This window comes from Helianthus annuus, chromosome 4 (assembly GCF_002127325.2).
Source record: "Helianthus annuus cultivar XRQ/B chromosome 4, HanXRQr2.0-SUNRISE, whole genome shotgun sequence".
Classification (NCBI taxonomy): Eukaryota; Viridiplantae; Streptophyta; class Magnoliopsida; order Asterales; family Asteraceae; genus Helianthus; species Helianthus annuus.
Genome location: NC_035436.2, coordinates 182,243,674 through 182,262,005, shown reverse-complemented (window position 1 = coordinate 182,262,005; position 18,332 = coordinate 182,243,674). Strand labels below are relative to the sequence as shown.

The window sequence follows — 18,332 nt, the reverse complement described above, 5'->3', positions numbered from 1 at the left end:
TTATATTAAAACTGAAAAAGTAATATTGTTATATAAAAAATACTTTGAATCGGATCTTGCGATTCGTCGATATAACATTTTGCCAACATGGTTTCTTCTTGAGCGTCCACTTTATTTGTGTTCGTTGAGTGGCCGATAATGCTCTCTCCTCATCCGTTTTTTCTTGTGACTTCTTTTTTTGGCCGGTTTGGATGACAAACCACTAACGTCTTGCAGTTGTGTTTCGGGTACGGAACCGGGTTGGGAAAGGTTAACGACGGGAATAGATGATTCGTCGTATAGAAAATTCGTGTAAACACGGTTTCCTATAAACGACGTGATCCCCGCTAGTTCAGGAACCGGTGAGTAGATTAAGGGTCGCGGTTTGTTGGTTGACGGTTCTGTGGTGGGCTACGATTCAGGATTTCTTGGTATCCAAAGGGGTCGTATCCACGGTTTATAAGGATGCATTGTAAAGGATGTGGGTTAAATTCATAAAAATATAGAGACAAAAGAAGTAGAGATGTAGAGAAATGGTAAAAAATTGTAAAAAGGGGTAGTATTTATAGGGTATAAAAAAGATTTTTTTTTTCCTAATTAACTAGCTGTTTGACAAACGGCTACTCCCAACGGTCTGATTTCCACAACCAATTCCAGCTAGCCAGCTCACCCCGCCCCCCGCCCAACGTCGGGCTTCAAATCGATTTTGGCTGGGCAACGCCAAACCAACGCTGGCACGAAGTGGGTTAGCCAGCATTGCTTAGCCTCCCCCGCCCTATAAACGCCCCCACTCCCCGCAGCCTAATACATAGGATCTACCCAAAACATGAAAAGCTAATAGGTTGAAATTAAACATTTATAATAACAACTAGCAATAACGTCCGCGCGCGTTGCGAACGCGCGCACACCGGAAATATAGAATGGATTTGTCTAAATGTTATGTTATGCGTTAATCATATGAAAACGCACGTTTCGACATATCTGATTGGGCTCAGTGTGACCTATATAAGCATTGCGATTGGATCAAAACGTAAAGTAAATCGAGTTTATACCGTACGATCATAACGTATCATATGTGACCCGACTCATATATGGAAAACATTAGCAGGTATAAAGGAAAAACGACACATGTAATAAAAAAGGATTAATAAGACCTTTTGAAAAAAGAGAAAAGTAAAATATGACTTCCCTCGGTTCGAAACAAAATTTACGAAACATACATAAAAAAGCACAAAAACAAATTGTATTTGACCTGGGTCGTTTTCCAAAATAGTTTACATTGAAACATAGACCAACTCGAATTTATAGCAAAACGCACATAAAAATATGCACGTAAATATTTGATCTGACTCGTTTCTAGAAAACATTTACGTCAAAAATAGAGCAATCGAAACACACGTACATAAAAATATGCATGTAACCGTGTTAAGTAGCACCACTGTCACATCACTGCTAGCGACAACCAACATCGGAAAAACTCGTAAAACTAAAATAAATAAAAAAGGAAAAAAATAATACTGGACGAAAAGCAGACATAAAATCGTTGAACCACGCACGCCTGTTGCGGTGTGTTAATGCGAAGAAAGTAGAATGAAACGTAAAACGTAGAAAAGATTAAACAAGTCAATCTAGGACATGCGCGTTGCGTTGAATCCGTCAAACGGGGAAATAGACGCGTTGCGATGCACCTGCCAAACGGAAAAAAAATTAACGATAATACGTTGAACGTCATACGCACGTTATGGCGTGTTAGCTCACACAATTTAGAACGAAATGTATAACGAAAAACTTGCGAAAGATGAAAACTGTGGGGGACCAAAGTTGAAAATAAAAAAGTATTGGGGTTAAATTGTAAAAGATGAAAAGATTTAGGTTAAAAGTTAAAAAAGCAAAAGGGTTAAAATGCAAAAAGTAAAACATTTGGGTTAAAAGTGAAAAATCAAAATTTGTTTTTGAAAAACTCTTCATGCATGGGGTATAACACCATTAAGTAACAAATTATTGCTAATTTATAATATGGAAATAGAGAAACGAGTTTTATGTAGTTTTAAACTTGGATTTTACACATTTAAGTTAAAATGGTTTATAAGAAGCTTAACCACTCTTAGTTATATCATCTAACTTTCCTTATGCGTACTAATACACTAGTAGGGTGCCCGCGCGATGCGGCGGGGGCAACACTTTGCATTACGACACTCGTGTCTAGTAGTTTTCTTATATATACTATATATAGTAAGAAACCCGCGCGAAGCGACGACAATGACAATTTACAACACCGTCAAGCCCCGACTCTACGTTAGACCCGCAGCAGTGCATACCACTTGTTTCATGACATGCCACCCTTAGAGTAACATTTACAGCCTTACCAATCCTATCAAAGCTCTCAATGTGCATCTTCCCTATACCAAATTCAAATCATATCATAAACTAAATTGTAGTTGGGGGGGGGGGGATAGTGCACGGTCCTCCCAACCGCTGGAGTGATCTCACTCCGGGAGCCGCTACCCGACCAAGCTAACTCCGCGGTGACTTCCCCATGCCGATTCTTACCCTGGGCGACATATGCCACTCCCAAGACTTGAACCCGGTACCTCTGAGAAGAGGTGGGTGCCGGTAGCTAACTGGACTACCCCAGTTGGTTTAAACTAAATTGTAGTTATTACATGAATACTAAAAATTTAAAACTAGAAGGAATTACCAAAAAGCCACTAGAGCAGTTTGGATCCAAATCACAACACATTCCTACCTATTGGTGCCAACAGCAGCAAACCCATTCCTGCGAATTTAATTACAAATTAATTAAAGAAATGCTCTACTATACAAAAAAAACAACAATAATAATAATAACAAAATGGATATAAATGGCACTAAAAAACAAGAGCAATAATATTAACAAAATGGATATAAATGGCACTTGTTAGAGTCGTGGTTTTAAAAAGCGAGAATCGCACCGAAGCGACAAGGTTTAAAACTGAGGTGTCATGCGTGAGTGCAAAAGCAGTGCGCTTTCTGTATGCTAAGCACAAAGTGATTATATACATTTTTTTCATAATTCGTAGGTTTTTAGCATTCCCTAACCAAAATCTAGCAATAAATAAGGTTTATATATCTTTTAACTTATAAATCAACAATTTTTCCGTTAAGCATAACACGCTCAACTTAAATTATAGGTCCTATTTTTTTTGTACTCAAATTTCACATTAAATTTAAAAAAAAATAGTAACAAAAACATTTATCGGTTAAGTCGAGATTTACTGTGATTACTCATTCGACCTGTTACCTAATCGGGCCCATTTAGCATCAAACTCAAACGTATTATCCCTTGTGCTTTTGGAGATCAGATTAGCCCACCAAATTGCAAAATTGACAAACAAGTTATCACACATATAGTGTGGTTACCCTTAATGCCATACTTCTCACTGTGAGCCTGCAAGATAAAAAAAAAAGTTAATTGCTGCTAGTTACACACACAATGTAGACGAAATAAGAACAAATAGTACATTATTGACATCGGACAAGACAACGAAAACTATATATACACTAACAAGTTAGATAAAACTAATACTAAATGAAACCGGCTGAAAAAATAACAAATAGAAGTTGATTAAAATAGTATTGACTTTGTGGGAATGTGAGCCAACTTGCAACTTTTATTACAACATAGGCATTGTTTAAAATGTTAAAAAAATCAGATTAGATTAGATTTTATTGGATATTACTAATCCATATATGTTTGGCCTAAAACCTGCAAAATTTCACTTTAAATGAGCAGCATAGCAAAATTCCCAATTTTTTTTAATAAAAACCTCCACTAAAAGTGTGCCTCACTTGCGCCTTTTGTACACTGCTCGCCTAATGTCACACAAGGCGCAATCCTTTGCGCCTTAGGTCGCCTTACGCCTAGGTGCGCTTTTGTAAACAAAGATTAACCAAACCCGAAACATCAATTACCAGTTAATTAGATGTCATCATCAAGACCACTCACCTATTGACCGTTTGACTTAGAGATCATGTAAGATAGATACTCCTCATTTGCTTATTGTCAACAACCCAACCTGATAGACGATTAACCTACATAAAAAAATACTTAAATTAGACTCAAGAATGAAAATAAAAGGTTGTTCACAAATGTGAAAAATGCTAGGTCCACGCACTATTAATATGATCTAAAAAATACAAAAAAAAAAAAAAAATAGAAAAGATTTGAAATCAGAAGTTGTTCTGAAGTTCTTACCAAGCAACAAAATGTAAAGAGACCCCAATTGAAAACAACAGTCTTAAATGGTGTGTGTTTTGATTAAAAAAATTAATGACGCTTTAGGTACCTTCATAGTGGAAACAAAATCGGTTGCGTAGAAGATCGCACCAAGTGCTGCGAAGAAGTTGGTGTTCCCAGTCTCAAAAACCAGTGACTTGCCATCATCAAAATTTAGAAAAATCAACCAAAATTAACCAAACACTGTTGAGACTCATCAAATAAAACATAATATTCATAACTACCATCTCCAAACTCTTAAAGCTCTAGTTAAATTAGCATGCTTGTTTATATATTAGCTCAAATAAAGCTCATGCTCTACGTTTACCGGTCCATACAATAATACAAAACATATAAAGCAAGACACTGAGCATGGTGATGATAAAAGAACCACATCATGATATTATAATTTCATTCTCTTATACATCACCCCTAAATTTCATCCACAACTATACAATAATTAGGCTCCGGTGATAATGTTTCCTGTTGATCGGGCATCTATCATAACGTTTTCCAATCTGTTCAGCACAGATCTACACAGGTTGTCAAATTCATTAACACCTGTAACTCAAAATAAGGAGCAACAGAATATAACAATAATATGAAAATGGACATAAAAGAAATTTCCTTACATGCAGTATCGACACCAAAACTTGTAAGAACTTCTTTACATTTCAAGTCTCCATCAATGGCCTTTGGGCATCCAATGACTTGAGTCTATTCTTGATCCTGTGTGGTACATATTCAAAACTCTAATCACAGAGAGAAGAATAATAGTTCACAAGTATTAAAGTTCATTAAGATAAATAAAATACCTAAAACTTTCATGTTGGCAGGTTGATTTTCATGAAGGCAAGTATTTGTGTTGAATCATCTCCTCCAATAACAAGCCCGTCCAGATCAAGCTTGATTGTTGTATCTTCGGTTTGCTTAAATCAGAACCCAGTCAAAGGTCATAAATCTGCAACAAGACAATTACAAATCTAAATGATTATTATAAACCCTAACTCACATAAGGAACAATACATGTAACAGACTTCGGGCACAAATTAGGGTATCAATCGAGCTGATATGCAAAAGAAAACTCAAAAAATTACCCTTGAAACTCAGATCGGAACCCAGTTTGGCACAACCCGTCACACTTCTTATGATTATGATAGAACAAATACCTCTCAGCCATTTGTTCGCTCAATTGTAGCCCCCTAACAATGATTCAAGATAAGAAATCCTTCAATATTAGACTGACTTTGAGATTTAGGTTGCTCCTGAACAAGAACATGATGAAAGAATCAAGAGAGAGAACTGGGAGTGGAAGTAGGGAATGTGAATTTCAAAATTCAAACATGATGAGAGAGAACTGGGAGTGGGAGTAGGGGATATGAATTTCAAAATTTAAATATGGGGGTTTAAAACGCCGGTTTCCTCCAAAGCGGCGATGTACGTTGTGGGACTATTTAAGATTTTGAGTTTAAATATTAAAAAAAACTGCAATTTAGAGTTTAAATATTAAAAAAAAATCATTTGCTTAACTATAAGATTTGTTACCCCTTTAAAGTAGAAAGTTTTGTTGATATTTAACTAAACCGTAAAGGAAATTTTCAATGAGTTATTCAACAATAGTTTTAGTGTTAATGCGTCATCTACTTGTACATTTTAATCCGTACATCAATACTGACCAAGATAACTATCAAAACGTCGACAAAAATGAGTAGGTCGTCACGGTACCTTTGGATTTTTTTTTAAAATATTATAGTTTATAAGATATTGCAAAAATACGTAAAAGAATTATAAGTTGGTTGTGGTAGGGGAAAAGTGTAACTAATTATCTATAATTTTGTTAAAACAAAAGGGATTTAAATGCAATAAGATAGGGAGCTAAAATATAAATAGTGTTAAAAAAGACCAATTTACCCTCATTTTAGGGGTGTATCTATAAATAAAGAGAGAAGAAGTTCTTATTTTTTGGGTATCTTAAAATGCCCCTCCCTCATGCATTATAATATAGTATAGATAAGAGTAAACTGCCATTTTGGTCGGTTTGATCACTTTTGCCACTTTAGTCCAAAACTCAAACCATTTGTATCTGGGTCCCTGTGGTTTCAGTTTTATTGCCGTTTTGGTCCAAAAATGAAATTAGCTCATATTTCTCAAATGAGTAAACTGTCATTTTGGTCCTTGAGGTTTGGTCACTTTTGCCACTTTTATCCAAAACTCAAACCTTTTTAATATTGGGTCCTTGTGGTTTCACTTTTATTGTCATTTTGGTCAAAAAGTGAAATCAGCTAATATTTGTCTAATAAAATCCTGTTATATATTTTGTCATTTCCTCAGGGGCAAAATGGTCAATATAATTTTATTATAACATATTATTAATTAAATTACTTAAATTATATAACCTTTTAACCTTGACCTCATAAAACCTTAGATATTATCATCTTCCCCAAAAATCATCTTCTCCAAACCCTCCCAAAAATCAGGGTAGTGCAAGATGATCGTAGAGAATCAGCATCAGTATCATCTCGAATATAGTGAACACCATGTAAGTTTCCACCAATTTTCTCTGGAAATCTGAGCAAATGTATATTAGATTGTATGCGTATAAACAGACAAGATTCACAACTTAGAAGAATGCAGAAAGAATAACCAATTTTTCTTAATGAAACATGCAATCCATAAGTTTTCTAAGAATTACCTAGATGTAGTGCATCCTGTGGCAATTATGAGGGATCCAAATTTGAGGAATTTTCCAGAATTTGTTGTCAATGTTCGTTTCTCTGCATCAATTGTTGTCACTAGATCTTCATAAATCATCTGCAATAAGCTTGGGAATTACACTTTAATCTTCTAATGTTACAGTCAACTCCCAAATATATTGGGTGGTGCAAAAAGATCGTAGAACAGAGGGTTTGGGAGAGTTTGCAGAAGAAAATTTTTTTGGCAAGATGATAATATCTGAGCTTTTATGAGGTCAAGGTTAAAGGGTAATTTAATTTAATTAATTTAATTAATAATGTGTTATAACAAAATTATATTGACCATTTTGCCCTTGAGTAAAAGGACAAAATAACAGGATTTTATTAGACAAATATCAGCTAATTTCACTTTTGGATCAAAATGACAATAAAAGTGAAACCACATGGACCTAGATTTAAAAGGTTTGAGTTTTGTACTAAAGTGACAAAAGTGACCAAACCTTAGGGACCAAAATGATGGTTTACTCAATACATAATTATAATAACTTTATTATGATAAACCATAATTATTAAAATCTACTTTTGAATACCCATATCTCTATAAATATTATATTATGATAATTAGAATGTATAGCAAAATGTTATGTAAGATTAAAATTTAGTATTATGAATTGATCACTAAATCAGTTCCACAACTAGAATAATTAGGCATCTTACAATCAACAACATGTTAACTTTGTTAGTTAGATTGACACTTAAAAAATATGATTTTATACCCAACCTTTTGTAGGTTTGAAAAAAAACCTCAAATTGAAAAGTCTCAACTTTATTCTTAAAACATACATATGTAAACCAAACACCCTTTATGATTGTACCATTCACATTTCCACTTCTAAATCCACAATGCAAACACACCTTTACTTGTTTTATAAAATTTAGAAACTCATTTTAGATGTATTATTTTGTGTGTAAAAAATATAAAATATACCCGTCCATACCACCTAAAAAACCGAACCAATTACAGTTTGTTTGACTTGATTTTAAAAAAAAAATTAACTTCTCACAAAATATAGTTCACCTAACAAATGTTTAAAAAATATTAAGTTTGAATCGTACAGTTTAAAAAATGTATGAATTTGCCTATAACAGTTTTAATCCATGTACTATGTCTTGAACTCTTGATCATACAAAAATCAAATTGTTTGTAAAATTTCGAATCTTATGTCCACAATCATTTGCATTATCTACACCAAAACTGAAAAATACTGACAAAATCTTCATAAAAAACTACAAAACGCTAATGCATTGCTAATCAGGACATTAATAAGTTAATTATATAACACTACAAAAAGTAACTTGGGACACCATAATTTAGATCACAACTCTTCAAAAAGTCACAACCTTTCAAACTAATTTATTAAGACATACCCTTTTACGCACCCTTTCATGCATTAAGAGACACTATTTCACGCACCCTTTCACATAATTGCACATCCATTCATTTTTTTTCTCGAAAAGCAAACTATAATAAGATATACAATCATATTATATATATATATATATATATATATATATATATATATATATATATATATATATATATATACTCTTATACAAATAACAACTTGGGGTATGATTAAACATCACGTCCGTTTGAAAAGGTGTGATATAACTAAAAAACAAATTGGGTTATGTCTCATTTGTTTAAACATCACGTCTCTTTGAAAATGTGTGATTTTAATTTAATCCATACCGTTTGAAAAGGTGTGATTTTACCAACTAGGGTCATACCTTTTCGTTTAAAAGTCGCGTTGTTTAGAAAAGTATATTATAAACTTGGGTCGTGCCTTTTCGTTTAAAAGTCCCATTGGTTCGAAAATTATTTTACACCTTTCGTTTAAAAGTCGCGTCGCGTCAGTTATAAAATTATGTTATAAACTTGGTTATAATACCCTTTCGTTTAAAAGTCGTGTCGGTTAGAAAATTAATTGTATATAACAAAAAAAAGTAATTTAAGTCACACCCTTTTATTTAAAAATCACGTCTGTCTATTAGAAACTTATATATCCTATATATAACAAAAACCATTGCGTCCTTTTTAAAAAATACGGTGTTTCAAAGATTTAAATATCTCATTGATGTGTTGATTCGTGATTACAGCGGCGTGTCGCCTCCTTCACAAAATGATATGTCGGTTTAAAATGCATGTGGAGCATTAATTTAATAGGACACGTTGGTTTAAAAACATTAACTAAAAGGAGACGTCGTTTCTCTTTAAATCAACAGGCAAAGTTAAAAGGAAATTGACAACATTCGTGGAATGCTTTTCTAAACCGCTTCCTTCCATTAAAAATCATTAAACCCTTATAGCCCAAATCCCATCCTAACTCCTTCAAACTCTTTCCATAATTCAAACGAAAGGTAAAATCTATGTCTCTGTTCAATCGATTCATCCATGCGTTTCCATGACTTTCATTTCTTCCTTTTTGAATCGATGTTACTTTTCTTTGTGAATTACCATACCGCAATCGACTCAAGCATATGTCTTTTTAATGATCGTTGTTTCTTTCCTTCGCGATTTAAACTCCGTCAATCGACTCACGCAATCCGGAATAGAGATGGAAGATTGGTTTCGCACAATTGTGGAGAGGGCGTTAATCAGTCATCTTCATGTTTGTGATTTTGTCGTCATTTTTAGAATATGTTTTTTTGAATTCGGTTGATTCAGTCGTATTCATTTTTGGTTTTAATTGTTCATAGATCATTCGTTTGTAATTTTAATTTTGATTTTATTTATGAACATAGTTGCGTGGTTATGCGTGGTTACAAATTTGGTGATCGTGTGTTTAGATAATTTGATTAATGGGTTCCTTTTACTTTTTAATTTGCAGAAAACAATAATTTTCTAGATATGGAGGGTGATAAATAGTGTTATGGTTCTTTCTCATTATGTTTGAACATCTGAAAAATATTGATATGAATTGACGATCGTGTATTAATGTCGCAGTGATAGGTCTTCGCAAAGGGGTGGAGAGTCTCAAGAATTAATTGTATTTGCAAAGGAGTTTGGTACTGATGATGGCTTTTCTTATAAAAATGCTTCTTATAATCTTATTTAGGTTTCAATGTAAATTGTACGCATAATATATGTAAATTTGAATCAACACACCATATATTATACGTATCAATATCACATATTTTAACAGCCACTTGGTGACTTGCCAGGATAATGGTAAATTTGACGCATGTCTTTTTTAATCATGCACTCTTTCGGGTAAAATAGTAGAGTTAGCCCTCATTTATTTTGGAAGATCCTGTTCTACTAGAAAAGAAACATTTGATTGACACACAAGTCTCATATATATACATATACCAGAGTCAGTCGTAATCGACATCCCGCTGCAACGCGCGGGTTAGCGTCAACTTGTTATATACATATCATAACAAAAACATACCATTATTCAGTTTACATTATTGTAACGAAATCTAATATGAAAACCAAAATAATAATTCGATTAAGGGTCAAAAATTCATCCTAAAATTTTTAAAGTAAAACCAAGCTATCCGAATTAATTAACTAGTTCCATAAAGTATGTCAATTAAAAAAAATATATCAATTATATAAAAAACGTGCTCATTGTTATTAAGTTACAAAATATTACTCATATTCATAACGTAAAATTAAATAAACCAACTCTAAACACGTATGATTTTAAATACGTCCATGCTAGAGTTGATTGCTTTGATACGAATAAACATACAGGTCAAGTTAGAATTCACATGTTTAATCCGTCCACACAAAATCCTTCAACACGCAAATCAAATAATTAATTAACACTATCACTTCTAGTTTTATTATATTAACATGGTACTATCACTTCTAGTTTTATTATATTAACATGGTTAGAATTTGCTATATTTCTTATATGAATAACTAATCAATAAGTTTTTGTATAAATGATATCATATTATTTTTTTAATAAAATAAAATAAACTAAAGGAGTATTTATTATTTCCCAAGAAAGATATGCGTTTCTCTTAAACCTATATAATCCTAATTAAGATTGCGAATAAATAGTTTAGAATTTTAAATGAAAAAAAATAAAGGAGACTAGAGTGCAATTAAAACGGTTAGAGTGATGTGATGAGCCACATGCGTGTCTGAAAACGATTCTCCTTTTTCTTTTTTAGTTTTTGGGTGTCAACAACTGATGCGTTGTTTACAGCTGTATTCGATTCAGGACTATGAACACTATGCTTATTTTTTTTCACTATACACACCCCATCTTTCTTTTTATTTCCCTTTTATCCCCACAAACTATTGTTTTTAACATTGTCTTCTTTACTTTCTCAATTGACCATGCCATTGTTTGGTAGTCAACAAATATTGACTATTTCATGTTTATTAACTTTTGTACACCCCCATGTCATTGATTTTTTTAAAGAAGTTTAGAATTTAGGAGATTTCTTATTAACTAGTGAGTCGTCTCCTTTGCGAAAAACAAAACGATGTATTCACTGCTAAACAACTGATTTAGTTATCTAAGTATTATCTTCTGTAAAACTTACTTCTATGTTGTTTTAGTATTGGTTTTACAACAATAACCATACCCAGTATAATCCCACCTATAACGAAGTTATTGATAGGGTCTAGGGAGGGTAGGAGGTAGGCAAGCCTTACCTCTATCTCAGGGAATAGAGAGGCTGCTTCTAGTCAGACTTCCGGCTCCAAAAAACATAGTATTGGTTTTACTATAACAATAAACATAAAAACAAAGTGTTAATGTAATATTACATGAAAAAAAACACTGCAATGGATGTACAATCCAAAAAATCAAACAAGCATGACTAAAATTCAATGTATAATTCATATTCATGTTGATTGTTATTCTACTCTGTTGTTTATTAGGAGGTGCTTCGAATTGCCTATTTATACTGTTTATTTATATATTACGTTGTTTAAAAGAAACGACACTAAATGTTATGATAAAGAAAAATATTTATGATTATTGAATTGATTCAGAATATTAGTTGTTACAACTAAACAATTTGGATTATTTTTATTTAAAGAGTACATCACTTTTTAAGTTCTTATGTTTTAGTGGTTTTAACCATTTGAGTTCAAAATCAAAATGTTTAATGCCCTGAGTCGCTAAACGTTTTTTTTATAATCATTTGAGTCCTTTTGAGTCCAAATTTTAACCTTTCGAGTACAATTTTCAAACCATTATAAAATGAACAAAACTGGACTCAAAACGTTATAAATAAATGACTAGAGACTCAGGACGTTAAACTTTTTGATGTTGGACTCAAGTGGTTAAAAACACTAAAACACAATGACTCAAAAAGTAATTTACTCTATTTTAAATTGATTTATGTCTTGTTTTTGTGTAATATCAACCCCTCATACCAATTATTTATTTACCTTACCCGCAAGAACTTCATATGTTTTTTTCGGTTATACGAGTTAAAACTTTCAAAGAGCTACTTAATCTATAATTACTTTCTCACAAACACATTTACTGTGAAGTTGCCATCTCTCATCCTGAATAACTACGCTCAAACCACGTCGATGGTATTAGAAGTGTGACCTTACATCAAGAAAACAATATAAGATCTACCCGAGGTGTCATCAATATAAGATCTACCCGAGGTGTCATCCCGTATTTACATAGTAATATAGTCAAGAAGCCCTCCTTCCATCAACTTTTAGTGGGTATAAGTGGAAAGAATACATACTTAAGGGACCATAATAGAAACAAATATAAGTTAAGTGATTTAATGTAAAGTATTCTCTTTCTCTCTCATTTTCTTAAGGCTATGTTTAGTAAACAGCAAAAAAGATTAATAAATTCATAATTTCTCACTTCCTCCGTCTCAAAAAATAATTCAGCAAGCAGGCGTACCCTTTTTCTCTCTCTCACATGTTCATTCGGTGATAATCTTTAGAAAATAAAAAAAATTCCAGATACATTCATCCAGACATATATCCGTATCCAAATATTTGTATATATCTTCTTCTATATCTATATACAAATACTTGGAATTTACACACCCAAATATAGTAGTTTTATATGGGTCTCTCGTGATCTGTGCGTGACTTTCTTGGTGGGTTTGGTGTTTACTTCAATTATTGATCATACCCATCTTCCAAGATCGATTTTTTTACATTATAAAAGATTCATCTTTAACACTAAGAGTGTGTTTCAAGACTCCAGATTCTAGGGCTTCTTCCAACTGTTTGTTTGTTTATATGGAGTGAAGTTTTGTGGAGTGTTGATTGGAGAAATTGCAGGTTAAAAAGCTGCTGCCTTTTGGGTCTTTTGACAAACAGAAGAATTTGTAATAGTAAAGGTGAGAACTTTTTGGTTAATTCCTCTTTTTAGGGCTTTTTTTATCACTATTTCCCCATAATTTCAGTCTTTTATTTTTCTCTTCTTTAAAAAAAATTAAAAAAATATTATATAATTTATTATGTGTTCTAAATAAATTTCTAATGGTTAGGTGTAGTGTAAGAAAGTTAAAAATCAAACCTTTTTTGTCAAGTGAAGTCAAGGGTGGATTCTGCATTTGCAGCTTATGACCATTTATGTTTGAATTGGTCAGTGGGTCTGTTTGTCTGCTAATCTTTGACCATATTCTGCAAAAAAAGCAACTTTCTGTTTGATTTTGTTCCCATTTTACTTAATTAGTGTTTAATGTATATTAATTAGTGTTTATGAGGCTGCAATTCAAGAAAGAAACTTGATCAGAGGGTTACTTACTTTCCTTTTAAATTCTTGTGAATGCCTAATTGTAGATACTGTTTCTTGAACTTGAAGTAATCCCCTTATTTGATCACTGCTAGTCTTGCAATACAATGTCTTCACCAAACACCCTGTTAAATTAAATTGCAAAAAAAAAAAAAAAAAAAAAAAAAAAAACTTGAACTGAAATCTTACTATATTGTTACAGGTTTGACTTTTGAATTTGTCAACAAATCAATGGAGAACTACCTGTGACATCAATGGATCCCCAAGCTTTTATCAGATTATCGATAGGTTCATTGGGATTACGGTATCCAGAAAAGCCCGGAATCCATGTTCTTTCATCACCATGTACATGCGAGATTCGTCTTCGCGGTTTCCCAGCTCAAATCGCATCAATCCCACTTTTATCGTCACCCGAAGCCACACCAGACGCTCACAACATCGCCTCAAGTTTCTATCTCGAAAAGTCAGATTTAAAAGCGTTACTTGCACCCGGGTGTTTCTATACTCCTCAAGCATGTTTAGAGGTGGTTGTGTTCACGGGTCGGAAGGGGTCCCACTGCGGGGTTGGGGTCAAACGCCAGCAGGTTGGGACGTTTAAATTGGATGTGGGTCCGGAATGGGCTGAAGGAAAACCGGTGATTCTTTTCAGTGGGTGGATAGGTATCGGGAAGATGAAACAAGAAACGCGAAAGTTTGTTGCTGAGCTTCACTTACGGGTCAAGTTGGACCCTGACCCGCGATATGTTTTTCAGTTTGAAGATGAAACGAAATTGAGTCCTCAGATTGTTCAGATTCAAGGGAATATTAAGCAGCCGATTTTCAGCTGCAAGTTTAGTCAAGATAGGTAATGTTACATGCCTCAACACATTATAATTCTTGTCAGTATATACGACTGTCGGTCAATTTGAGTTGTGTTTGTTTTGTATCTAACGGGTCGGATATGATAAGTAGTGGAAAAAGAAAGGGATTAGATGGGTCAAACTTGTTTAGGTCGAAAGTCAAATGACGTGTATTCAAATGCTTAAAATCTCTTAAATCGCTTTGTTTTAAAGAAATCATGTTATTATCTCAATCATGCATTACATAGTGGGCACATTTTGACCCATTAACTTGTGAACGAATCAATATCGTTGTATTTTATCTCAAACGAGTCAAGTAATAAAATTAACATTTTTTTTAATGACGGTGATTTTATTAGGATTAATAGAACTTCTAGCAAGGAGCTAGAAGGCAAAAACAAACACTGCGATTATAATTTGGAACAAATCAAATGGGTCGAATGATGCTTAACATCTATTTTTATTCGACCTCTTAAATCATTTTGTTAGAAGCTTTATGTTAAAAATTGATATTTTTCAATCATTTATAATGCATCAATTAATTATACTATTTAAAAAAAAAGTGTTTGTGGGTCAAACCAACTCAACTCGTATCGAAAAATGATTTGTTTCGACACAACTCCAAGCCCCCAGCTTGCCACCTCTAGTTTATCTAATCATATGTAAAAAAATGCTTAGTTTTAATCCGAACCATATTTGATCCGTTACAGTCCAACCCGCTTGTTTTGCCACCTATTTATATCCAAGTCCTGAACTTCTACGGTGCATTATGCAGGGTACCGCAGGCAGACCCATTGAATAACTACTGGTCAACTTCAGGTGACGGTTTAGACCAAGAAACCGAGAGAAGAGAAAGGAAGGGTTGGAAAGTCAAAATACACGATCTATCAGGTTCAGCTGTGGCGGCAGCATTTATGACCACCCCTTTTGTCCCTTCAACCGGTTGTGACTACGTCGCGCGGTCAAACCCCGGCTCATGGTTAATAGTCCGACCCGATGCTTTCCGACCCGAAAGCTGGCTTCCATGGGGTAAACTCGAGGCTTGGCGTGAACGTGGCGGCACAAAAGACTCCATTTTCATCCGTTTCCATCTTTTATCCGACGGGCAAGATGGCGGGGAGCTGTTAATGTCGGAAATCCTCATAAATGCGGAAAGAGGTGGCGAGTTTTTTATAGATACAGACCGCCAGGCGACCTCTAACTCGAACATCCCGAGCCCACAGAGCAGCGGTGACTTTGCTGGGCTAAGTCCAGCTGCAGGCGGGTTCGTGATGAGCTGTAGGGTTCAAGGAGAAGGGAAGAGGGGGAAGCCCATGGTTCAACTTGCAATGAGACATGTGACCTGTGTGGAGGATGCAGCTATCTTCATGGCGCTAGCCGTTGCAGTTGATTTAAGCATCGAGGCTTGTAAACTATTTAGAAGACGGATCAGGAGGGGAAGCCGCCATTCATGGTGAAGTTAAAAAGAAGGTTGAAATTTATGTTTCAATGGGATTAAAGAAGCTTACTATAGTGTTCTTGTGTTTTACCCTCCTGATTGTTGTATGACATATACTAATTCTAAACATTTCGCCTGATTAATATAAAATCTGAGGCGCGGGTAAAGGTTTTAGTTGGTTCTGGCGAGCTGAGTTTACTCCATCATGTTGCAATGAGCCGGCTAGAGAGTTTTGTTTGAACTCTGGCAGGGGGTCAAGAGGGGTCCGCTCACCTGTCGCCAAAATTTGTTGGATTATAAAATCCGAAGGGCATTTGTTGTCCTTTTTTAAGCAAAAACATGAGTTGGACCCCTACTTGTAACAGGTTAAAACCTTCAACCAAGTCTATTCGCGACACTTTGATCGTAGTTGGTATTAAGTTTTTCTATATATATAGGTGGCGTTCCAAATTTTTTTACTGAGTTCAGAATTAATATCCATGCGTTTGACGAGTTTGAATTTTTAAAGCATAGTTTTTGTCGAATCTCAAAATCAGTCTGCTGGATTGATTATGGAGGCTCGTCTACATTCAAGCTTATACCATCTGAATGACTACAAAAAAGGACACCGTTAGTCTCGTCACGGAGAGCCAGGGGGGGGGGGGGGAGAGATCCAGGACCAAGCTTCGGCGTGAGAGACAAGAAAACTTGCCGGGATAATCAATGGTGCTTCCGACCCCGATGAATCGGTCGGAGTAAATGGTGTAGATTGTGATGAAAGTATTCAATGTTCTTCAGAGAATGTTTTCATTGTATTTAATGTAGTTAGTTCTAAGGTTTTTGTTGCATACCTGTTGTTCATCTCCTCCTTAGCTTATATGGAGAGATCAACTTATCCGACGGGATCCACCAGTACCAGGATCCAATGGACAAACCCTTGGGCAAAGAGAATGTCTGGATATGAGCCAGATCCCCTTCGCGGGATCTAAGGAGATCGCTTCATTAAATGATCGATACCCAAATCCAAGTAACGTCGCCGCCTGAAACTCTCCTGTCATACACACCATAAATGCTTGTGAGAAGTCCTGTCACCGGAACCTTGACAGGAACAGTGGCCTGACAGGAGCGCTATGCCTCCTTCCGGGTCTTCTGCTCAGCCCTTCGTGTAAGTCCTTTTGTCAGGCGTGGACCCAATTTGTGTATAACTATGATGGGTCGATTGGTCATGGGAAAAGGGAGCCCCGACGAGGAGCCCAACTAGGGACCCTCGTCGTTAGTTTTATAAGTAGTGTCTCTTACATTTATAAAGTTATGAACTTTGTAAATCACAAAATCTAAGGTTTATAATGTTACTTCATCTAAGGCAATTTAACATGTATTTAAGTTGTATTGCCAAAAAAAGCCTAAATGCTTACGAGCTTATCACATAATCTTTATAAAGTTATTGAAGGGATATAGTCCTCGACTTTCTGTAGGCGGTGTCTAAGCCCTAGCTGGCACGGGACCATACTTATATTCAACCCAAAAAACAGTCAACTGGTTATAACAATTCCCCGTAGGACACTCCTTCGAGCGCGATTGTCACACCCCCTAAATCCACATGCGAAGTACCACCGCCTGGGGGCGTGACTGACCAGGATCCAGCCACCAATTATACTGAGCAATTTAATAAATAACATAAGTAGCATTCACCAACCACAGGGTTAGCAAATATCATAACCAAAGTTCAAAAGTTTTAGGTTCAAATAATAGTTTAGGTATGTAGCAGAAGCATAGACAAAAATAGTTTAAAACAAAGTTCATAGTTCAAGTTTATTTAGAACCCAACACAAGGGTTAGACGATCACTACACATCCCCAAACTGCAAGCTCCTGAGTCACTGGGTACCTGCAAAGCATGCAGTAGGGTATCAACATAATGTTGGCGAGTTCACGAGGTGTCAAGTTTTAGTTTTCGAAAACGTAAGTTGTTTAGATAAAGCATTTATAATCACGTTATGGGGAGCTACCCCATCTATAAGCTCACTAAACTGTCGATACCGAAACTGTTGACGTAAAGTTGTTGTGCCCCGAGTCAATGTCTATCATCATTGACCAAGACGCAAGGTCTACTAGTTCACGCCCGATCCCCCCGGTCACGGTGTGAGGTTGTCAAACCTAATAGCACTATCAACTAATAACCCGTTCGCCCCCGGCGATTAATCGGTACTGTAAGCAGGGACTTAATGTGATAGAGTTTCGTTTAGTTTTGCTAGTTGTGATTTATAAATAATATCCAAACGTATCTCCCCCGGAGATAGTGAATTAAAAGTACCCATTCGTATTTTCCCCCGGAAGTATTAGTTTGGAAGTATTCTTCCCAAAGATGTCAGTTTGTCCGTGTCCCTCCCTGGGACGC

General features: G+C 35.0%; 1 protein-coding gene and 1 long non-coding RNA gene across 2 annotated transcripts; both read left to right on the top strand.

Moving 5' to 3' along the window:
- Nucleotides 1–9,224: 9,224 nt before the first annotated feature.
- LOC118491153 lies at nucleotides 9,225–10,365 on the top strand. Its single transcript, XR_004890631.1, has 2 exons — nucleotides 9,225–9,348; nucleotides 9,935–10,365. It is a non-coding gene; the product is annotated as an uncharacterized LOC118491153 (long non-coding RNA).
- A 2,380-nt stretch (nucleotides 10,366–12,745) lies between these two features.
- Nucleotides 12,746–16,138, top strand: LOC110937320. The gene is made up of 3 exons (XM_022179721.2): nucleotides 12,746–13,281; nucleotides 13,882–14,523; nucleotides 15,294–16,138. Exons 2-3 carry the CDS (start codon nucleotides 13,934–13,936, stop codon nucleotides 15,973–15,975), a joined length of 1,272 nt encoding a protein of 423 aa, XP_022035413.1. The 5' UTR covers nucleotides 12,746–13,281; nucleotides 13,882–13,933; the 3' UTR covers nucleotides 15,976–16,138.
- Nucleotides 16,139–18,332: the final 2,194 nt, after the last annotated feature.

Coding starts and splice junctions, on each gene's coding strand:
- LOC110937320 (XM_022179721.2), top strand. CDS start 13,934: ATGGATCCCCAAGCTTTTATCAGATTATCGATAGGTTCATTGGGATTA. Junction 14,524..15,293: donor TGCAAGTTTAGTCAAGATAG/GTAATGTTACAT, acceptor TGCATTATGCAG/GGTACCGCAGGCAGACCCAT.